The sequence below is a fragment of the Peromyscus leucopus genome, chromosome 3 (assembly GCF_004664715.2).
Source record: "Peromyscus leucopus breed LL Stock chromosome 3, UCI_PerLeu_2.1, whole genome shotgun sequence".
Classification (NCBI taxonomy): domain Eukaryota; kingdom Metazoa; phylum Chordata; class Mammalia; order Rodentia; family Cricetidae; genus Peromyscus; species Peromyscus leucopus.
Window position 1 is genome coordinate 157699467 of NC_051065.1, and position 23757 is coordinate 157723223.

At 48.6% G+C, this 23757-nt stretch overlaps 1 protein-coding gene across 1 annotated transcript in view; it reads left to right on the forward strand.

Moving 5' to 3' along the window:
- Lhfpl4 (LHFPL tetraspan subfamily member 4) overlaps window positions 1-12771 on the forward strand; it is a 29155-nt gene extending 16384 nt beyond the window's left edge. Inside the window, exons 3-4 of the mRNA XM_028863899.2 lie at window positions 5005-5241; window positions 8970-12771. Of these exons, the coding sequence (XP_028719732.1) occupies window positions 5005-5241; window positions 8970-9070 (338 nt within the window). The 3' untranslated portion in view covers window positions 9071-12771. The remainder of the gene's footprint in view (window positions 1-5004; window positions 5242-8969) is intronic.
- Window positions 12772-23757: the final 10986 nt, after the last annotated feature.

Below are 23757 nucleotides of genomic sequence, written 5' to 3' on the forward strand. Positions count from 1 at the left end.
ATTAGGCAGCCTAGAACCAGTACAACAGCACTGGAGGTCTTCGAGACTTTCACTCTCTGCTCCACCGCTCCTAGCATGCGGCGAGTCTTATCTTCATTGTTAAAAACAGTTGCAAGATTCCTTGCCCTGACGTTTGTGCTTCCTGCTTCAGGATGGAGGAAAGTGAAGAAAAAGGGGACAAGAAGTATAGTCAAGGGGCTGGAGAGGAGGCTCAGTGCTGAAGAGCAAAGGACCTGGGTTCAGTTCCCAGCACCCACCTAGCAGCTCACAATCATCTATCACTCCAGTTCCAGAGAATCTGATGGCCTCTTCTGACCTCCAAGGGTACTATGTACATAAATGGTGCACATAGGTACATGCAGGCAAAACACTCATATACGTTAATTAATTAAAAGGTTTAAATGCATTCAGGAGGCAGAGGCAGGTGGATCTCTATGAGTGCAAGGACAGCCTGGTCTACAAAGTGAGTTCCAGGACAGTCAGGGCTACACAGAGAAGCCCTGTCTCAAAAAACCAAAAAAAAAAAAAAAAAAAAAAAAAAAAAAAAAAAAAAAAATTAAATGAGTCCGTCCAAAGATAAAGATGAAGTACCTACCTGGACTTGAATGTGGGCCTGACCACTTCCCAGCTGTGTGACATTCCAGAAGAGACTGAGTTCCTCCAGGCCTCAATTCCCTCATCTGTAAGTGGGGGTGATGTTTTTGTCGAACTCATAGATTTTTAAAAAATTATTATTGTGTGTACCCTTGATGTGCACATGTGGACACACATGTCACAGACTGCATGTGCAGGTCAGAGAGCAACTTTGTGGAGTCAGTTTTCTCTTCTGTCTTTACTAGTGTTCTGGGGATTGAGCTCAGGTCATCAGGCGTGCACAGCAAGTGCCTTTACCTGTGGAACCATCTTGCAGGCCCTTCATTCTTTTTATAGGATTAAATGAGGTGATGAAAAACGTAGGCGTTTAGCATCCTGGCATATAGTTGCATGCTCAGTGTTGTTTACTTCTCTTTGGACACGGGTCTTGCTGTGTAGCCTAGGCTAGCCTCATATTCATCCCCTCTCTTTGTCCCCAGTGCTGGGTTATAAGTGTGGGCCAGCACACCCATCTTCAACTGCTGTTGTTAAGAACAACTTATTTTTGCCAGGCGGTGGTGGCGCACGCCTTTAATCCCAGCACTTGGGAGGCAGAGGCAGGCGGATCTTTGTGAGTTCAAGGCCAGCCTGGTCTACAGAGCGAGATCTAGGAAAGGCACAAAGCAACACAGAGAAACCCTGTCTCGAAGAAAAAAAAAAAAAAAAAGATCAACTTATTATTAATATTTATTATTGTTGTTGCTATTGCAGCACTGGGCACTGAGCACAGGGCCTTATGTAAGCACTCTACTATTGAGCTACACTCCATGCTGATATTATCAATCTTAATTTGTCATAATGTCTCCTGGCTGCCTAGGGTAATAGTAGACTGTAGGGTCAATGAATTGGGATACTATATCCCAATATATATCCCTTCACACCAGTGGTTTTTAGTAAGCCATCATTACTCCCAGGCCAGTGTTTGGAGGGATTTTTAAAACAACAGTATGTATTTCCCCCTTAGATCTGGTGGGTGGAGGTCAGGGATGAAGCTAAGCACCCCAGGGTGGACAGGACAGCCCCTGCCATGAAGTTTCTAGGCTGAAGACAGAAGACAGAGAACTCTTGCAGCACTCTATGCCCTGCACATGGGTATCAGCCGAGGTTGAGAACTCTTATGGCATGCGACATCCTGCACCTGAGTATCAGACTGGGGAGCAGCTGGCACTTCAGCCAGCTCCTGACTTCCAAAAGAGACTCAGAGTCCACAGACCACAGCCTTGGAGTCCCCATCCAGCAGGTGGGAAAGCCTGTCTTGTCTGTGGTGTGCCATCTTGTGAAGGTTGAGACTCTTGGGTGAGGCCAACCTATTCTGGCCACTTCTCTCCCTCCAGATCCAGGAAAACCTATCTCAGCCTGGCTTTTCCCAAGTGGTTTGATTTCTTGTTCTCTCCCATTTCTTGAGAGGCCCCTGAGACCCCCAAAGCCACCATCTGATGCTCTGCCGAGCCATGGAGGGAGGGAGGTTATCCCTCCTGCTGCCCCTGATGCTCTGGTCTCTGTTCCCGGTCTGTTTCCTTTGAGACAATCCTTCACATATACAAAATCAATGGGATATGACTTGATTTTATGCCTTCCCTCATGCTGAAGATAGACATCATGCCTGCCTCTGTATGTCACACACTGCTCAGTGTGTGGTCAAGGATCTCAGAAATCTGCTTGTGAGATGTTCAAGGGGAGAGGCAGGGGGTGGTGAGGGGATAGATACAGGGATGAAAACAAGGAAGGAATAAAGAGGTCAAATGTTAACTAAAAGGAGGAGAGGAGAGTTGAAGCTCAGACTTGAACACAGTAAAGGAGCAATGGGGGAGCAAGGGAAGGAAAAGATGGAGACAAAGGCAGAGGAAAGAGGGAATGAGAGGGACCAGCTGAGAGGAAGGAGAGGTGTGTGTGTGTGTGTGTGTGTGTGTGAGAGAGAGAGAGAGAGAGAGAGAGAGAGAGAGAGAGAGAGAGAGAGAGAGACTCAAAAGCACAGGGAAGAAAATCTCACTGAGGTCTCAGTGCCCGTGTTGGGAAGGGGGAGGAAGCGGGAGCTCTGGGATACAGGAGCGGTTTCCATGGAGATGAGGATGCACCAGGAGCGAGCAAAAACAGACTACAGTGAGGCCAGCCCCTCTGGCACCTAGGGAGAGGAGGGCTGGGAATCAACCGAAGGGATGGTGTGTATGTTTGTCCCTTGCCAGTTTCTGACCCCACTCCTGCTTTTCGCCGGAGTGTGTGAGCCCAGGGATGGAGAGACGAATCCAGGGCATGCAGGGAGACAGACATCAAAGTCTCCTGCTCTTCCTTCTCCTCTTACTCCTCCTCCCTCCATGCCAATCATAGAGCACCCAAGGCTTAGTCCCATGCCTACTTTTTGATTTCGACAGTGTCCAACACCAGAATTAAAATGCCCATGAGACCCTGAAGCTTCTGTGGTTAACCTCCAGCTCCCATTGCCCCCCAGGAGCTCTGCACTTGATTCTCTGTCTGTGTGCCAAGGTGTAACCTCAGACTGTTTAATTCTCTAGCTCTCCGGTTTGTTTCTGCTGCAGAGCAGGACATTCTTTTATGCCCATCGAAGGTGTGTGTGTGTGTGTGGGGGGGGGTGTTACTGTCTTAGAGACTGAAGGCAGCTCCAGTAGATGAGAGATTGATGACAGTGTTGTTGAGGACATTACATCAGGCATGGAGGATGGGTGTGGGATGGAATCCAAGTTGCAGAACTCTGGGGATAGAGGAGCCTGGGGCTTAGGGAGCTCTTCCTTGTTCTGGAGATGGGAGAAGGAAAGTCAGAGCTCTTGTCCCCCCTCCCATGGTGGAGACCGGATGGGCCACATATAGTGACAGAACTGAGAACAACCAAACCTTGTCAATGCTGTCGTCTAATGTCCAGGTTAAGCTCTTGGGCCTGGAGGAGTCAAGGGCCACACAGCTCAAACAGCTCTGTGTAAGCTGCAGACCTAATACACTGGTGGGACTGAGCAGACCAAGTCTTCCCAGTTGCCTCCTGAGCCTGAAGCTTCTGATTGGCCTGCTGTGGGGCCCGTGCCCCTCTCAGAGTCAACCGCTGTTACCAAAGGAATGCATTGAGATGATTGGCTCAGACTTGCCCCACCCCTTCCCAGCCTAAGCTGGTGTTGGGAGAGCTTGGTAGATTATCCCAAGTGGGCACATTGGACGAGGGAGCTGTTTAACAGGGCCCCCTTGACCCACCCTTTCTACTTTTATCTGTCTCACTTCACCTGAAACTTACTGCATTATTTCCTTATTTGTGTAATTATTATTTTTGTTATGACTAGCATTTTTGTTTCATTTTGCTTTTGAGATGATGTCATATTGGCTAAATTGACTTTGTAACTGTGTAGCTGATGATGATCCTGAATTATTTTATTTTATTTGTACGAGTATTTTGCCTGCATGTATGTAGGTGCACCACCACATGTGTGCAGTTCCTGTGGAGGCCAGAAGAGGGTGTCAGATTTCTGGGAACTGATGTAATAGACAGTTATGAACTGCCAAGTAGGTGCTGGGAACTGAACCCAGATCCTCTGCAAGAGCAGCCAGTGCTTGTTATGACTAGTTTTGATATCAACAGCTAACATTATATGGGAGTTTCTGTGCAAAAGCACTTTGAAGCTCCCTGCCATCTTTACAGTTCTTAGATGATACTCTTAACCACTCCCGTTTTACAGATTTGGAAACTGAGGCAAAGATAAAGGGATTGAGGCTCACGAATCTTACAGAGACCTAGACCAACATTTGAGTCCTTAACACTGTACTACAACCCTCCTCTCTCCCAAGCAAGCTCCAAGAGACACAGATCCAAGTGCCTTCCTAAGCTCTGCCCTAGTGCCCAGCACACAGTAGGCCCTCGACAATGAATGACTGAGTTGGCACCTTGCTAAATGTCTCTAAAGCACTGTGGCTCCCATTCTACAGAAGGAACTAGCAGGGTACCTCAGGCCTCCCAGTCACAGCTGGAGGGAGAGAAACCATCTTTTGCTGTCTGCATAAGCATCTCATGATGAATTAAAAGTGATCGTCAGTGAACCGCTGTTGAATGAGTAACAAAAGAAAAACCAAACTCACAAAAACTGAAGTGGTGAGAATAAGAGCAACCAGAGGATGTCGGGGGTGTGACCTGGCTTTGGTATTTTTACTCCTTGAAGGCGGGGTGAGGCAGGAGAGGCTGAGAGCTCTGCTTCTTCAGGTCAACATCTAGCTCCCAATGCCCGAGAAGTAGTTGTTACCATGTGTTCTGATGGCTAGACGGGGCTGGGGGAATTCTCAGGACTCAGCCCCTACCCCACCTCCTCACTTCTAGGGAGTAATAATGCTTTCTCTTTCTTCCTGACCCGACCTCGGTGTGGGCCCGCTCCCCATGCCTAGCCCTGTGCCTCGTCTTGGGCTGCATGATCTTCCCTGATGGCTGGGACGCCGAGACCATCCGGGACATGTGCGGGACCAAGACAGGAAAGTACTCCCTCGGGGACTGTTCGGTGCGCTGGGCGTACATTCTGGCCATCATCGGCATCCTCAACGCGCTCATCCTGTCCTTCCTCGCCTTCGTGCTGGGCAACCGGCAGACTGACCTGCTGCAGGAGGAGCTCAAACAGGAGAACAAAGGTAAGCGTGTGACTTGAGCACAAGGCCTGCTGGGGGCGGGGCAGGCCAACAGTAGATAAAATTTTAAAAGTGAAGCAAAAATTAGACCCACGGAGCTGGAGAGGCGGCGTGGCGGTTAAGAGCACTGGTTGCTCTTCCACAAGAGCTGGGCTGATTCACACCCGCATGAGGCCACATAACCGTCTTTAACTCCAGTTACAGGGGATCCAACGCCCTCTTCTGGCCTCCTCTGGCACTGCACACATGGTGCACATACATGCACTCAAGGAACATCCATACGCTAAAAATAATTTTTAAAAAAAATGATTAAAAAAAGTTACACACAGGGGCTATTAAGATGACTCAACAGGTAAAGGCACTTGCTACCAGGCTTAATGACCTGAGTCATTAAGGACCCACATGGTGGAAGGAGTCTCTGGAAAATTGTCCTCCGGCTTACACACACACACACACACACACACACACACACACACACACCCTGAAAACAGAGAACAAGGACCGAAGTTCAAAGGCTGTGGGCATCATCCCATGCCCCATATCTGGGCATAAATGTGACTGAGAAACGCTTGCAGAGAGAAAAGTTCTGAGCAGTGTGTTTATTAAGCCCTAAACCAAGCAAAACTAAGGAATGTATGGCTTAAACCAAATTTTAAAAACTGGGGTAGGGTCTTACTCTATACCAGGCTGGCTTGAAACTAACAGCAGGCCTCCTGCCTCAACCTCCTCGGTACTCGGATTACAGGTGTGAGCCACCATTCCCAACACGTTTTTGTTGTTTAGACAGAGACAGCATCTCACGTAGTTCAAGTTGGCTTTCCATGCACTATATAACCAAAGAGAACCTCCATCTTCCTGTCTGTAGTCCCACCGTCAAGTGTCCAGGTTACAGGACTGCACCAACACACCAGGATTAATATATATTTAAATTATTATTTAGTATTAAAATTTATTATTTAATAAATGTTTACTAATATAATACATAATAATCAATTTGTTTAATAATACATTAATAATATTTAATGTTTACTAATATATTTTATATTATATGTATAAAATAATATATTTATGATATGTATTTAATAATATATAAAACTTAACATATTCAAATGTATGATAGATATATTTAATTTATTTATTAAAAAAAAAAAGAAATAATGGGGTTGGAGAGCTAGCTCAGTAGTTAAAAGCACTTGCTGCTCTTCCAGGGGCCTGAGTTTGGTTCCCAGCACCCATGTTGGGCAGCTTACAAATGCTTGTGGCTCCAGCTCCTGGGGAGCCAATGCCCCCCTCTGCCTGCCATAGGCATCTGTCTGAACATATGTGGCTTACACTAACATACACATAAAAAATTAATAATCTTTTTAAAAAGGAAATGATAAATACAGAATATAGGGGGGTGGTTATCAGGTTGGGTCTGAAGGGGAAGAATCTGGGGCATGGGATCAGAGCTTGTAGAATATACTAATTATCCACAGTTACAGCTTTGATACGAAATGGTGCCCATTCACAAATATATTACACCATGCTGTATAACTGGCATGCTACATGTTGTCGATATCAATGACAGTCCGATACAACAAGGAAACAACTCAGGGCCATTCAGATGGATTGCTATGAGAGCCTGAGAACCCAAGTTTAATGCCCAGAACTGACTCCCACAGGCTGGACTCTGACCTCCACACACTCTCACGCTCACACACAAACATCAGTAATACACTTCATTTAATTTAAACAAAAGAAAAGAAACAGGGGCTTGAGAGATGGCTAAGGTGGCCCAGTGGTTGGCCATTCTTCCAAAGGGCCCAGGTTCAATTCCCAGCACTCACATGGCAGTTCACAATTGTCTGTGGCTCCACTTGCAGGGGGTCTGGCATCCTCACACAGACATACATGCAGGCAAAACTCACCGGCACAATCCTGTTCTCTTGAGGCTCCAATAGGAGGATTATGAGTTCGAGGCCATCCTGAGCTACATACAAGATCCTGTCTCAAAACAACAAGAAACAATTTACACAGAAAGCCAGAATCTGGATGGTAACTGCTTGTCAGATTTGTACTTACATGTCCTCACACAAGTTGAAAGATGGCTTGTTTACTTCTTCTTCCCCTTAAGGAGGGTCCAAGGTTTCTTGATGGTGCTACCGTGAACATCTTTGCTCTGCCATTACACACACACACACACACACACACACACACACACACACACACACACACTAGTGTTTTCTTGGGGTCTCCAGAAGTGAAAAAAAAAATGACAGTGCCAGATAATTAAAGGGCTAAAGCCAAGCAGGGCCCTGATGTCAGCCTACCCCTAGTGCTGAGAGACGTTAAGGTGAATGTTTGTGTGTATGGACACACAGTCCTTAGACTGAGATCCAGAGTGGTGGTTTCCACAGTCCAATCTATGGTTAGCTTTTCCTTCCATTATAGTCATTTCTTGGGTTTTGGCTCACTGTACATACAATGGGATTACATGAGATAATGTATACTGCTGCGTGTCCACTCCTCGGGCAGGGGCCCCATGGTGTGTTTGAAGTCTTGGGTGGTGAGCACAGGTTAAGCCTAGAAATTACTTCACCTTGGATTTCAGTTTCCCACACTTCTTAAAACCAGGTGATAGAACAGATCTGTCTCCAAGGACTGTCACGTGCTGAAAGCCTCAGTCCTCACAGGCAGGCATTACGACTGCTGTTTTATAGATGAGGACACAAATCCCGCCCCCCTCCCCGTGGATCCTGGGCAGCCTGCCCACAGTTCTCTAACTGCCGTCAGGACCTGAATGCAGGTCCGAGTCCAGAACCAAAGCTCTTCCCTGCAATCACACTACCTGTCCCAGCCCATTGAGGCTAGGGCTTTCCTGCCCCCTTTTCATTACCTAGGACACCCTCTCTGCTAATTGGACCTTAAAAGCTCCTACAGATCCCTCCCACCAGGTAGTTTCTTTGGTTTGAGGTCAGGACCTGCCCCCTGGTGGCAACTCCCAGAAGTGCAAGACCAAGCCTGTTAAGTAGCCTCCCTGAAGCTCCCTGGGCGTGGATGGATGTAACCAGCAGTGAATGGGGTCCCCTCTGTCTTCTCTCCTGTTTCCAGATGGCTCTCTCACAAGTTCATTTGCTTTTAAGACATGGCCTTACAGTGTAAACTAGAATACCCTAGAACACACTGTGTACCTACCCCAGGCTGTCCCCAGACCAGTGACAAGCCACTACAGCTCCCTCTTAAACACGATACGGGAGGCCAATCATGGTGGTGTACACCTGTCGTCATCATACTCTGGAGGCAGTGCAGGAGCATCAGGAGATCCAGGGTAGCCTCTGCTAATTTGTAAGTTCAAAGCCAGCCAGGGTTATAAGAGACCCTGTCTTTAAAATAACCCGCCCCCCCCCAAAAAAAAAATCCCTGTACAAGTGATATGGGAAGTGATACACTTCCATCAATGCCAAGAGATCTCCACCCTTCACCGGTGGATGAAGGTGGACTCTGTAGTTCAGTTCTGAGCCAAAGTCAAAACTAGACTAAGCTGTGTGCCAAGTAACTTGCATGGCACCTCTTCTGAACCTGCAGAATGACCCTGTGGGCTTGAGTGGCCCGCTTGAGGCTTGCCCGGCAGCCGACAACTCGGTGGTCGTCATTCTTTGCCCACTTCTGTTTTGGAGAGTGGCTGAGGGGGCAGCTGTGACCATCTCTAACACACTCTCTCTCTCTCCCTTCCTCCCTCTCTCCCTCAGATTTTGTAGGCACCACAGTAAGTTCTGTGTTGCGGCCAGGAGGTGATGTCTCTGGATGGGGAGTCCTGCCGTGCCCTGTTGCTCACACCCAGGGACCCTGAACCCCAGGACGGTAGCCCAGGAGTTGGCCCGACCTCGGCATATTCCGTCTGCTGCCCCTCTCATTCCTGTGGTCAAGCTCCAGACCCCAATCTCTGACTGACTGCGCACAACTCCAGGCTGGGAAGAGAGGTGGGGGTGGGGCGGCAGCCTGGCAGAAGGCAGAGGCCCCTGAGATCCTGAGAGAGCCTGATGCTGGCCCTGCCTCCAATTTGACCTAAGGGAGCCTGGGTCTCCCTCTCTGGTCCTTCGGTTCCCTTCTCCTGTGTAGACTAGCTGGAGGTCCCCGAGGATCCCCAGGGGAAGGCAGCCTTGCAGCGTGCGCTCCTCAGACCCCTTCAGTCTGGAAGCCTGCCTGTGCGTTCTTGCCTCCCCAGTCCTGGTCTCCTCAGAGACACATTCAAGACACGGCCCCAGGAGGGCCAGACTTTTTCCTACTTTATTTTTATCTGCTGATGATGGTCCCACCACATCTACCACAAAGCTCCAGGTGCCACCAGCCCCACCCACGGGGCCTCTTCTGACTCCCTCATTCAAGCCTGCTCCCAGCTCTCAGAGGAACCTGAGCCGTGCTGAGGGAGAAAAGATAGGGTCTTCCTCCCCACTGCTGGTAGCCCCTCATCACCTCAGAGCCTGAGGGGAGACACAGGCTCTGGAGGCTGTGGGAGGAGACAGCTGATCACAGCCGCTGGAGTTTGCCAGCTTCCCAGCCTGGGGCTGGCCTGGCCTCTTCTCTACTGGGATATCTCACCAGTGACTGAACCCTTGACTCTGGCCTGTTTTGTACAGCATAGACTTCCCCGGCCCATGGTCAGGGTTCGTGGCTGTGGAGAGGAGGCTCAGAGGTGGAGTTAAGGGATACCTCTCTGATCACGCTTCCTACACCTTGGACATCTGCCAAGGGCAGAGACTGTCTTGCGTCTTTGATACTTTTCTGCCTAACTTGAACTTGCAGGTCACCTCTGAACAGGGTACCCTTGTCCCCACCCCAGGCCCTGTCACCCTGTCCCTGACTCTTTCTCCTACTTGGCCACTTCTCGCCTTGCGATATGCCCAGGGTCTGCAACCTCATGGGCAGTGCTTGGAGCTGAGGTGTGTGTGTGTGTGTGTGTGTGTGTGTGTGTGTGTGTGTGTGTGTGTGGTGTGTGTTAGGGAGGGGCAGGTGAGAAGATCTCGATTCTTTTCCCACTGTGGGGGGTACTCCCTCCCCCTTAGCAGAGAGAAAATAAGGGAGATTCCAGGTGGGTTTTTTGTTTTGTTTTGTTTTGTTTTTGTGTTTGACCATCCTTGGTTACCTTATAGATCTGGTGGCAGAGCCATCTAGTCATGGACGAGCCTTCCGTCCCCAGTGGAGGGGTGGCAGACTGGCTTCATCTAGCATAATGTTTTCTGGGGCATGGCCTGCTGCCTGGTCCCTGTGTTGAGGAGTGTGTGCCCCCTATGGGCTTCCCAGGAGGCTTAGCGCTTCCGTGTGTCACGTGGGCCTCAGCCAGAGTTGGAACGGCGGCTAGTCCACAAATTTGCCGTCCTTGTGTTCATTTTCTTAGGACTTGGAGCTGTGAGTTAGGATTCCTGAGCAAGACCCATGGCCCAAGGCTGCCCCATCAGGACCCTGACTGGAATCTGATGCCGGTTCCGGGAAGGATTCCTGACACCTGGAATTTTCTAGACCCCATCTCCACCTTTCCCCCTCTTTCCTCCAGGCCAGATACCTCCTCCTCAGCTTTGGTCACTGCCCTTGTGTCTCCCCACACTGGTCCCCGCCTCGTCCCTTCCTGGAGCCACAGCACTGGAGCTGTCTCCCTCGGCAGGTGCCCGGGTGGCTGACTAGCCATGGACTGGGGGCGTGGGGGACTTGTGTGAAGGAGAAGGGAGGAGTCAGTCCCTCAGATTCAAACCGGAGGAGAGAAGGTCCCGGTCGTGACGAGAGGGGCCGGGAGTGGGTAACTGACTGGGAACTAGGCAAGTGGGAAGCAGGAGCAGAGCCAGGGAAGCCAAGATGAGACGGACAGTCATGGCGAAGGAGGGACGACGGTGCCGAGTTCAAGGAGGGGTCTAGAGAGACACACACCGTGATGGAGAAAGGGAGGTCAAGAACCGGAGCGGGGCTTCCACGGGGGCGGGGAGGCAGTGGATGAAGAGGAACTGGAAGTGGGAGATGGAGGTGTGATCTGCAATGAACAAGAATAAAATGTAGAGAAGAGAGTGGGCAGGAGGAGAGGGAAGAAGAAATGCTGGGGGGCGGGGTGAGGAGGGCAGCCGTGTGGATGCTTGAAGAGTCTGTGCCTCTGAGGACACCTGCTGCCCGGGAGGCCCCTGTGCTTGGGTGGACAGGCTAGAATTGACCCCTTGGAGGCCAAGTGACTGGAGGTCTGTGGTCCAAGCATCCCTGGTCCTTTGTGGAGGAGTGTGTGTGTGTGTGTGTGTGTGTGTGACAGAGAGAGAGAGAGAGAGAGAGAGAGAGAGAGAGAGAGAGAGAGAGAGAGAGAGAGAGAGAGAGAGAGAATTAGCAGATCAGGCTGTGTTAGCAGTAGGGTAATCCAGATGATGGGGAGGTAGGAAACTAATTCTTTTTTGGGAGTAGTTTAACAGTGTTCCAATGCCCCCTCCAGCCACCCAGCTACTGCCCAGCACTTTGAGATGCATCGTGGAGTTTCAGGGTGATGGGCTTAAGTCTGCAGGAGCCCCAGTGTGACGTGGGGAAGATGAGAGGCAGTATAGGGACTTAGAAGAGGTGGGGACAGGGAGAATGGACGCTTCCTCCGGGAACTCAGGGGGTGCTCTGACAGATCTCCTGACAGTTAGGGCAGGTGAGCTGGTGTTAGCCTTTGGGGGAAAGGATAGGCTATGAAGATCAACATCTCTGTTTCTGATCACCAACCAAGAGCTTCCTGGTGTCAGGTCCCTGAAAGTTCTCAGCCGGTTGTGACTGGACAAGGATGCTGGTATTACTGACTTTCTTTGCTCCTGGCAGAGAGCGGAGAGGGCAGTCATAACCTCGAGGTGGTCCAGTCTCTAGCCCTCAGCATTGGTTGGACCAGTCCTTGGGGCTGTGGCAAGTAGAAGGCTCCCCTCAGAGGACCACAGCTACGGAGGAAAGCCTTCCTAAGGGCACAAGGATGTGGGGAAGATTGGCATCCTTCTGGGGCCTGCAGAAGCCGAGATGGCAGCTTGCGCCTGGAGCTCTGGGTAAGGAGCCCAGGACCTTTAAAGAATCCCACCTGAGCACAGAGGGGACTAGCCCTTCTCCAGCCTCTGGTGTGAAAAGGGGGAAACCCTCTTTTTGGAGGGGCTGGGCTCCTTCGAGCACAAGAGGCTGCTTCTGTGGGTTCTTGCCTGGCTCAGAGCTAGCTTTTGGGTGGGACTGGAATTTTCCTGAGATGTGAGCAGGAGCAGCCAGCCCTCCCGAGGACTCTGACAGCCCTCCAAGGACCTGTGCTGTGTGTTAGGATAGATTGATGTCGTCTACACCCCATTAGTAAGTTCTGTCTGAGTGTGTCCTTGATGTTCATTGTCTGATTCGGTGACATTTCTTTTGGTCCTGACCCTTCTGCTGCCGCCGGATTTGAGCTTCAGTGCAGGTGGAATGATGTTCAAATAAAGACACAATTTATATCACCCATGCTGGCTGTTGCTCCTGAATCACGACCCTGGGCCTCATGGGTGGGCTATAACCCAACCCTTTGTATCAGTGGCTGCAAATTCATGGAACCCTAGGGCTCACTGTGACTTAATGGCAGTTTCTGTTACCACAGCATTAAAAAAAAAAAGAAAAGGTGGCCTGGTGGTGCCGTGCATGCCTGTAATCTCAGCACTTGGAAGACGGAGGCAAGAACATTGTAAAATCAAAGCCACACCAGGCTGCATGAGGAGAGATCCAGTCTCAAGAACGAAAAAAGGTATTTCCAGAGTAGGAATCTGGCACCACGTCTGTCTGCAAGTCCTGTCTGTACTGTCTCTTTCAGTGCTCACTTCCTTCCTCAAGAATCCTTCATAGTGGTCAGGTTGGGGGTGGAGGGACGGCTCAGCAGTGGCAAGCACGGGCTTCTCTTGTAGAGGACCTGGGTTCAATTCTCAGCATCCATGTGCATCTGCAACTCTTGTTCCAGGAGAGCTAATGCCCTCTTCTGGTCTCCGTGGGCACTGCATGCATGTGATAGCACATACATACGTGCAGACAAAACACCTTTGCACATAAAATTAAAATTAAAAAAAAATTAAAAGCCAGACATGGTGACACAGACCTTTCATCCGAGGACTCAGGAGGCAGAGGCAAAGTGGATCTCTGTGAGTTTGGCACTAGCCTGGTCTATATAGCAAGTTCCAGACCAGCCAGGGATACATAGTGAGAGCATGTAAAAAGAAAGAAAAGAAAGACGGGGGGGGGGGGGGGAAGGGAAGGAAGGAAGGAAGAAAAGAAGGAAAGGGAGGGAGGGGGAAGGAGAGGAGGAAGAAAGAAAGTTAAAAAGAGGAAAACCCAATAATTAATTAAATATCTCTTGGTCCAAGGTGGTTGCTAGTGCTCCAGTCACTTAGTCTATAAGCCATTTGAAGCCGCCTGGAAATGCCACAGAACTGAGTCACCCAGCACGTATCGCTGAAAGAGGCTGGGAACATTAATTGGGCATGTTGCCAACCCAAATAAAACTGGGGTTCTGTGACGAGGCGAAGGAGACAGTGGCAGCCTGTGTGTGTACTCCTGGCAGCACATCCTTGATTCCGCACTCAGGACTCCACCTTGTGCCTGTGGGGACTTGGAGGAGTCAGATTACCTCTCTCTAGGACGACACTTAGACAAGGGGAAAAAATGAAAGTCCACACGGACGAGATGAGCATTACACCGTGCGGGAAGTGGTAAGGTGGTTAGGGAATGTGTGTAAGCTGTCAAGCACAGTGGCCCGCACATTGCAACAAGCACACAGAGACTCTAAGAGTGCATCTGGATGTGGAGATGAACATACCAAAAAAACGGCAGAATCGGCTAAATCCAGGTATCTGTGGGTGCTCTGAGGGGAGGCACCTTATATGGCTTCTGAGAATGAGTGGGTTAGGGTGAAGTTTTATTGTGTGGGAACAAGAGTCAGGCAGGCCACAGTGGGAGAGAAGGCAGCTTGAGGGACTGGTGGGTGGGTCATATCCCTGAGAGACTGGATGCAGTGCTGGGAAGTTGAAGCGTGGAGTGTGAGGTGTGGAGGGGTCAGATAGGAACCTGAGGTTAACAGGGTCTGAAAAAACTCAGACGTAAGAACAGTGGAAGATTGCTCAATTATTGGGGGCAGGTAGACCAGCATCCACCTGAGTATCCCTGGCTGGACTGGATCTCACTATGTGGACCAGGCTGACCTGGAACTCAGAGATCCACTTGCCTCTGCCTCCCAAGTACAGAAATTAAAGGTGTGTACTACCATCCCTGGCAAGAACTTCTGGTTTTTGAGACAGGGTCCTGGTGTGTAGCCCGAGCTAGACTGAAGTCAAAGCAGTCTTCCTTCCTCAGCTCCTAAGTGCTGGCATTATAGGTGTGCACCACTGTATTAGTTACTTGCCTGTTGCTGTGATAAAACAGTGAGATCAGGGCAACTTATAGAAGAGAGAGTTTATTTGGGGCTTCTGGTTCCAGAGGGTAGAGCACATGAGGATGGGCGGGAACAGCAAGTGGCAGGTCCAGAGCAGTATCTGAGGGCTTAGATCTTGAACTGCAAGCTGGACCCAGAACTCAAAAGGAATGGTATGAATTTTTTGAAACCTTCAATACCCCCTAATCCTCTCCAAACAGCCGCCTACTGGTGACCAAGTACTCAAATACCTAAGACTTCTAGGGGACACCTTAAGCCACCACAGCCACCATGTCTGGTTCACACAAGCATTTTAAACAGGGCTCACATTTCAGGGAGGCTACTTTGGTTGTGGTGATCATGAATGGAACAAAAGGAGATAGTTTGGGAGGCTGGAGAGATGGCCCAGTGATTGAGAGCACTGGCTGCTCTTCCAGAGGTCCTGGGTTCAATTACCAGTACACACACAGCTGCTCACAACCAATCATCTGTAACTCCAGTTCCAGGGGATATGATGCCCTCTGCTGGCCCCCAAGAGCACTAGGCACACACATGGTGCACAGACATACATGCAGGCAAAACACTCATACCCATAAAATAAAACAAATTAAAAAAAATTTGTAAATAAAAAAATGGGAGGTGGGGGTCTGAGAGTGGCTCAGTGGTTAAGAACACTGGCTGCTCTTCCGGAGGACCTGGGTTCAATTCCTAGCACCCATATGGCAGCTCATAACTGTCTGTAGGTTCTAGGGGGTCTGACCACCCCACACAGACATACACAAAACACAAATGCACATAAAATAAATAAGTTTTTTTTTTTTTTTTTTGGTTTTTCGAGACAGGGTTTCTCTGTGTAGCTTTGCGCCTTTCCTGGTAGTCACTTGGTAGCCCAGGCTGGCCTCGAACTCACAGAGATCCGCCTGGCTCTGCCTCCCTAGTGCTGAGATTAAAGGTGTTCGCCACCACCACCCGGCAAAATAAATAAGTTTTAAAAAATAATAAAAATAAAAATTTAGGGGCTGGAGAGATGGCTCAGAGGCAACCACATGGTGGCTCACAACCATCTATAATGAGATCTGGTGCCCTCTTCTGGCCTGCAGGCATACATGCAGACAGAACACTGTATACATAATAAATAAATAAATCTTAAAAAAATAAAATAAAAATAAAAATTTAAAAAGAAGACAGGTTTTGACTTGAGAGATGGCTCTGGGTAAAGGCATCTGCAGTCAAACCTGGTGACCCGAGTTGGATCCCTGGGACTGACATAGTAGGAGAGAACCAACTCTCCGAAGTTGTCATGTGACCTCCACATGTGCACTGTGGCACATGCCCTCCAAATGAACAGATAAATATAAATTTTAAAAATATAATTTCTTTATTGAATCTTTGGGATTGCACCCTAATTTGGATGCACCCTAATTCCACTCACCTCCCAGTCCCTCCACATCCTCCCCTCACCTCTTCAGTGCCCCCAAAAGAAAAATTAAAAAAAAAACAAAAACCAAAACAAGCAAGCAAGCAAACGAAAACAAAAAGAAAAACAAAAACCCCTCTGTGCTCCTCCATCTTTCCCACCTCTCCAACACCTCTTCCTCCGTCCTGGTGGCCTTGGGAGCCACAGTGTGTCCCACAGTCTACCCTTCTGTCCAGTCAGCTTCACTTGCAAATGTTCACTGCAGTTCGTCCCTGGTCTGGTTCAGGGATGGAATGCTTCACAACTTAGCGTGTCATCCTCGCACAGGGACCGTGCTCGGCTCTTCCGCATCGCTTCAAGGGCAGTACACGTGCTGTCGAAGCTAGCACGGAAAACACAATTTAAAGAGGAGACAGTCTGGACAAAAGGGGACTGAACCCTGGTCTGAAGTGAGGTCAGGGCAGTAGATCTCAGAGAGGGAGGGTGTTCGATGCTTGGGACTGGACGTTGAGTTAAGGACACTTGGTAACTGCTTTGGGGATACAAGATACAGTGGCATTAAGGAATCCAGTGAACTTGAAAAAAAATCTTTTGTTTGGGGGACTGGAAAGATTTGCTAAGATGTCAAGAGAGTTATATGATCGGTTTGTATGTGGGAGGCCCTAGTGGAACTTTCCTGAAAGTGGGCTGCGGAGAGCAGCACACGGGTCCTAGTTGCTGCAATCGGAAGGGTACATGGGCCTGCCCAGTGTGAAGAGAGCAGCGTCCGGGGAAGGCTGGAAGACGCCTGCTGTAAAGGCCAGTCAGAGGAAGAGCAGCACACGGAGAGAGAACCGAAGTCTGCCAGCTCTCAAGTCAACTTCCAGTGTGGTGCTACAGAAACCAAGGATGAGCACGGAGGGCCAGCACTAAAGGGCTGAAAAACGAGTCGGCCGCCAGTGAAGTCGGTAGGAGCACTGGGAAACAGCCCAAGTGAGGTTTGTTCTGAGTGAGAGCAGTTGGGGACGGAGAGAGGGTTATTCATCTTCTGGCAGAGAGGGGGAAATGAGAGGCTAGGGTTCCTTCAGGATCTGCTAAGTAGACCCGTGAGCCAACAGAGGATGAGAACCCGCACGTTACCCGAGGAAGCAACAGAGTCTCTAAACACGTGCGTGTTTCCAGAGCTCACGGCTGTGGCCGAGAGGAGAGCACGGGAGAGAGGATTGCAAAAGGGAGCCGTTCTGTAGGGGTGGGAGCCAGCCGAGTGCCGGGCTGGTGGGAAAAGGTGTCATTTGGGGCTAGGTTGGAGCTCTGGCCTCATGGAGTTAATTTTCTCGGTGGACCAAAGGCCGAGATGACATAGAGCTTGAAAGGGGTGCTGAAGTAGCTGAGTATGAAGACAAGGCCTGACAGGCAGCCATGGATCTACCTCAGTCCCGGTAGGAGGCAAGGCTGAGGAGGGCATAGGTCTGCCCTGAGGTCTAGGGTGGGGTGTTGGGGAAGGAGAGCCTGGAAGGCCAGGGGTGGGGAGAATGGAGGGACCAAGGGCCTGGCATTTTGGTGAAACAGGAAGTGCGGGGAAGGCAGGAGATTGTGAGGACAGAACCCAGACTCTCACCTGAATAGTCCCAGGAAGACGTGGAGAGGAACCCTGCATACACTGTTCCCTCCAATTTCAGGAAAACGTGGTATGAGTTAGCGTGGAGGGCAAGGCTCCACCAAGCAGTCCAACAACCTTGAGGCTGGTCAGAGTGAAAAGATAATAGTAGTGAAAGGGTCTAGAGCAGCGCTTCTCAGCCTTCCCAACGCTGCGACCCCTTAATACAGTCCCTCATGTTGTGGTGACCCCCCCCAACCATAACATTATTTTTGTTGCTACTTCATAACTTTTGCTACTGTCATGAATTGTGATGTTAATATCCGTGTCTTCGAACAAACCCTCAAAGGTGTCTCGACCCACAGGTTGAGAACCGATAGTCTAGAGGCTGTAGTAAAAGACCCAGAGCCTCAGGAGGGAGGAGATTTTAATCTTGTGCACAAGATGCAATTGTCGGGAAAATTTTTAGCGAGAACATCGACACAGCCAGATAAGAGGGAATAAGCAGGTTATTTAAATGGCTTGCAAGGATGAGGTGGTGCATGTCTGCAATCCCATCTCAAGGGAGGTAGAGGCAAGAGAATCACGAGTCGTGCTTGGCTAGTGCTTGGCTCAGCTACATGAAACCCTGTCATTACACACACACACACACACACACACACACACACACACACACACACACACACACGTGCATGCGCAGGCACGCTTTCAAGGGTAATGAGATGCTAATAAAGTGGGTTTCATTCAGTAAGGGCCAATGGGTGAGATGAAGGATTTGAGTTTTACCTACAAAGGAGAAGGAAGTTCTGAAAACAGCAGGAAGGCCGCGAGAGAAGGGATATGGGAGAGGTAGCTGCAGGGCAGGACTAGGAGCCAGGATGACACAGCACTCTTGATTCTGGGAGGTCGGTCCTGTGGGGAGACACATGAGGATGTGATGCAGGATGATGATGCTGGCTGCTGGTGCCCAACGGGTGCACCTGGAGGAGCCCAGATGCAGGTTCAACCAGATGCAGCCCAGATGCTGATTCAACCTGGGTGTGTCGCAATGTTTTCAAAACCATTTACTCACTCAACGAAGCCCTCAGCGAATGTCCACCCTGGCTAGGCACCTAGGCCCTAGGTGTACAGAAACACACCACTTGTGGATTTATCAACCATTTCAGGCCTGTTTCTAATGGCCTGTTTATGTTTAAGCACTACAGAAATACAGCTTAAACCAAAGTTATAAAAGTCTTCAAAACAGCACCCCAGAGAATCCTGCTAAACACCCCAGCAATGCTTCACGTGCTACTGAAGAGCAGCCTCAGCCTGGTCCTCAGAGTAATGGGAGCTTGACTTGTATGGTGATCGCTTCCCAAGGTTTATGTTTTCTGTTATGCTGCAAGTGAACCTCTCAAAAACACAACTTTGCCCTTTTAAAAATGAGCTATCCTCCTCTACTTCTTTGGGATTAAGTAGTATTCACAGTGGAATTTGGCTGGCTTCCCTCTTCCTGGGTAATTCCCTTCATGTTTTAAAAAAAAATATTTGTAATGTGTGTGTAAACCTGTGTGAGTTTATGTGCACAAACTGTATGCAAGAGTCCCGGAAGGCTGGAAGAGGGCATCAGATCCTTTGGGACTGGAGTTACAGGCATCGTGAGCCACCGTGTGGGTTCTGGGAGCTGCTCTGAATTGCTGAGCCATCTCTCTAGGCCTGGTTTGGGTTTTTGATTTTTTTTTTTTTCACCAGGTATCACTGTGTTGCTCTGGTGGGCCTGGAGGTCTCTGTGCAGATCAGGTGGGAACTGGCCAGCGATCTTCCCGCCTCTGCCTCCCAATTGCTAAGATGACAGGTGTTCAATCCTATGTGAGGATTCTCTTGTTGGGGAGTTGACTGTTGTCTTTTTTACTTCAAGCAAATTCATAATCAAACCTGGATGCTTTATAAGATTCCGATATGCGTGGTGTTTTGCTTTTTTTTTTTTTTTTTCTATTTTGTGTGCATGGATCTTTGGCTGCATGTATGTCTGTGTACCATTACCATGTGCATGTCTGGTGTCCACAGAGGCCAGAAGAGGGCATCAGATTCCCTGGAACTGGAGTTATAGATGGTTGTGAGCTTTCATGGGGTTGCTGGGAATCAAACTCAGGAACTCTGGAAGAGCAGCCAGTGCTCTTAACTACTGATCCATCTCTCCAGCCCCTGTTATTCATATTACTTCTTCACAGATTTTTTTTGTCCAAACATTATATAAATTGTGTTGCCAGTATCTGTGGATAGTCTAGGCTGACCCCAAACCCACAGGGATCCTTCGGCCTCAGCCTTGCAAGCGCTGGTTTCAGACACTATGTCTGTCTCAGGATGTTTTGACGTTGGTCATCTGGGGTTCAGCTTACCAAGTATGGGATCTACTTTGCTTTCTGTTGCTGTGATAACACCCCATGAACAAAGGCAACTCAGGAGGAAGGGGTTGATTTCAGCTTACATTTTACAGCTCATCATCTGGAGGAGCCAGGGCAGGAACAGAAGCAGGAACCTGAAGGCAGGAACTCCAGCGGCGGGCGGTGGAGACCGCGGAAGACAACTGCTTATTGGCTTACTTGGCTAGCTTTCTTATGCAACTTCGGCCCAGGGACCCTGGGGATAATCCTGCCCTCAGTGCTCTGGGCACCTCCCACATCCATCAGCAATCAAGAAAAGGCCCCATAGACAATGCCCACAAGTGAGTCTGATGGAGGCAACTCCTCTTCCCAGGTGACCCTAGTGTGTTGACAAAAACTAATCACAGATGTAATTCATAGCTTCAGTGATCTTAGGACAGTTTTCTTCAACTGGAACTTTTGGTGTTTCTCCAGGCCCTCTGATGCTTCTGTTGAAACTCCTATTTCCCACACAAGGGTATCTGTGTTAGCTGTCTCCAGTATTTGTCACTTAAAAAAAAAACAAAACAAAAAACCCCCAAAAAAACTATTTAAAGCCATTTTAAATTCATGGCAAAGTTGATGGAAAAGTCTTCACATTCTTCCCCGACACGAAGCCATTCCCCTAAACAGAATCCTACAAAGGACTGACTACACAGTTCATGTGCTGCAACTGAGGAGCCCACACTGACATTTCCTTACTTCACCAAGTCCAGAGTTTACATTAGGGCTCCGTGTTGTACATCCCATGACTCCCCCGCCCCCCATACACCCCCCCCCACCCTGAGACAGGGTTTCTCTGTGTAGCGCTGGTGCCTGTCCTGGAACTTGCTCTGCAGACCAGGCTGACCTCGAACTCACAGAGATCGCCTGGCTCTGCCTCCCGAGTGCTGGGATTGAAGGCGTGCGCCACCACTGCCCAGCTACATCCCTTGACTTTTGAGAAACATGTGACACATATCCACTCGTGCACTCATCATACAGAATCACTTCACTTCTCTCAAGCTCCCATGTCTCCCTGTCTCTCAACTCCTCTTTTTTAAAAATATTTTTATTTTATAATTAATTTAATTTTATGTATCAGCCACAGATTCCCCTGTCCTCCCTCCTGCCACCCCCAGCCCTCCCCCACAACTCACCCCCCTTTCCCATCTCCTTCAAGGCAAGGTCTCCCCCGGGGATTCAGCTCAGCCTGGTAGATTCAGTTGAGGCAGGTCCAGTCTCCTCCTCCCTGCACCAAGGCTGAGCAAAGTGTTTCAGCATAGGCCCCAGGCTCCAAAAAGCCAGCTCATGCACTAAGGACAGGCCCCTGTCCCACCGCCTGGGGGCCTCCTAAACAGTTCAAGCTAATCAACTGTCTCACTTATCCAGAGGGCCTGGTCTGGTTCCATGGGGGCTCCTCAGCTATTGGTTCACAGTTCATGTGTTTTCACTAGTTTGGCTATTTGTCCCTGTGCTTTTTCCAATCATGGTCTCAATATCTCCAGCTCATACAATCCCTCCTCTCTCTCGCCGATTGGACTCCTGGAGCTCCGCCTGGGGCCTGGCTGTCTTTTTACTGCCCACATAGTATTGCCTTTCCCAGAATGCCATGGGTGGAATTGTACACTATTCTTTTCAAGTTAGCTTCTTTCACACAGTAAAATGCACTTAAGGTTCCTCTCTGTCTTTATGTGGCTTCTAATAGATCATGTCTACTCCCTCAGCCTTGAGGTATGGTTGAGGATTCATATTCAAAACTTACATGTGTGCATATGTTTTACACACATATACATTCTGATAAGACTTAACACATACATCACATTTCGTATTTTATTTTTTGTGGTGAGGACACTCCAGGGCTGCTCTGTAAAACACATTCCAAGTTGCCATTTGTTCACTGGGTCTGGAGAACTTCCCAGGCTTCCACTCCTACTGTTGGCTGAACATTAATGTATCATGTTTACCAATCCTGTGACCTCTGGTAACCACCCTTCTTCTATGAGTTTGACTTTTTTAAATTCCACATGTAAGTGAACTAACTTTGTGGCTGGCTTATTTCATTTAACATGTTCTAAAAGGTAGGCTTTCCCATTTTAAAGGTTGAATGGTGTTACAATCCCTTTCCATTTGCACCGACCTTCAACTTCCTAACTTTATCCTATTTTGTTCTTTCTGATGCTACTGCAAATTGATTTCCTTTGTGGATAACTGTTACTGTGTAGAAATGTAACTTGTTTTTGTTTAGTCAGGGTCTTCTGTAGCTGGACTGGCGACTTTGAACTCACCACCCTCCTGCTTCCACCTCCAAATTTTAGGATTACAGTCTTACAAAACTAGACCCCACTGGTAAATTGATTTTGAATCTTTCTACTTTACTATATTTATTAATCCTGACAGCATTTTGTTGAATCTTTAGGGATTTCTGTACATAAGGTTAAGTCACCCTCTGCACCAATTATATAGTCCAGGTTGGCCAACAATTCAAGATCCTTCTTACTCAGCCTTCTAAGTACTCAGATAATGAGTGTTACATTTTTTAGTGTGTATGTATTGAGCATGTATCCCGGGGATAAAACCCACTTGACTGGGTTATATGATCCCTTTAATGTGAATCCAGCTTGCTAGCGTCTCAGTATGGGACGATGTATTTTGCAAGTAATCTCCATATTATCACAAAATAACTGCCCTCCAGTAATGAGCCTCTGTTAGCCTCCCCAGGATTTGCTTTTACTTTCCTATTTGGTTATTGTAGTAGAATATTATTTGAAGGTGTGTTACTTTTGTTTATGTTGCATTTGTTTAACTCTGTGAAGCTGTGTTACTGTGCCTGTGTAAAACACCTGATGGTCTAATAAAGAGCTGGCCAACAGCAAGGCAAGGGAAAGGATAGGCTGGGCTGGCAGGCAGAGAGGATAAATAGGAGAAATCTGTGAAGAGGGTTTGGAGAGCTAGGAGCCAGAGAAAGAGAGGGACTCCAGGGGCCTGCCACCCAACTACACAGCCACAGATTAAGAGTAAGATTTATAGAAGTAAGAGAACAGGAAAAGCCTCTGCAGAGGCAAAAGGTAGATGGGATGTTAAGGAAAGCTGGTTAGAAACTAAACCTAGCTAAGGCTGGTCATTCATAATTAAGAATAAGCCTCTGTGTGTGATTTATTTGGGAGCTGGGTGGCAGGCCCCCCAAGAAAAGAGAAAAAAAAAAACAATAACAGGTTATTCTATATATATACAGGGGTATTTCAGGTTTTAATTTCCAAGACTATCAAGATGTATGCCGAACACTTTTCCATACATGTTACTTGCCATCTACATATATAGTATCTGTTCAGATCTTCTGCCTTTTTAAAAAGAGAGATCTTTCTCATTGCTTGATTTTAAGTTTGTTTACTTTGGATTAACAATCCTTTATCAGATGCCCTTTGCAAATCTATTTTCCCACTCTGACTTGACAATGTCTTCTGCAGAAAACATTTTAATTTTCATGAAGTCCATATTTACAGTTGTTTTGTGGGTCATGTCATTTTTTGATTTAAAGTCACTTTTGTCCAACTGGATCAGGCCCTCTGGATAAGTGAGACAGTTGATTAGCTTGATCTGTTTGGGAGGCACCCAGGCAGTGGGACCGGGACCTGTCCTCAGTGCATAAGCTGGGGCTTATACAGGGACACTTGACTCAGCCTGGGAGGAGGGGACTGGATCTGCCTGGACTGAATCTACCAAGTTGAACTCAATCCTCAGGGAAGTCTTTGCCATGGAG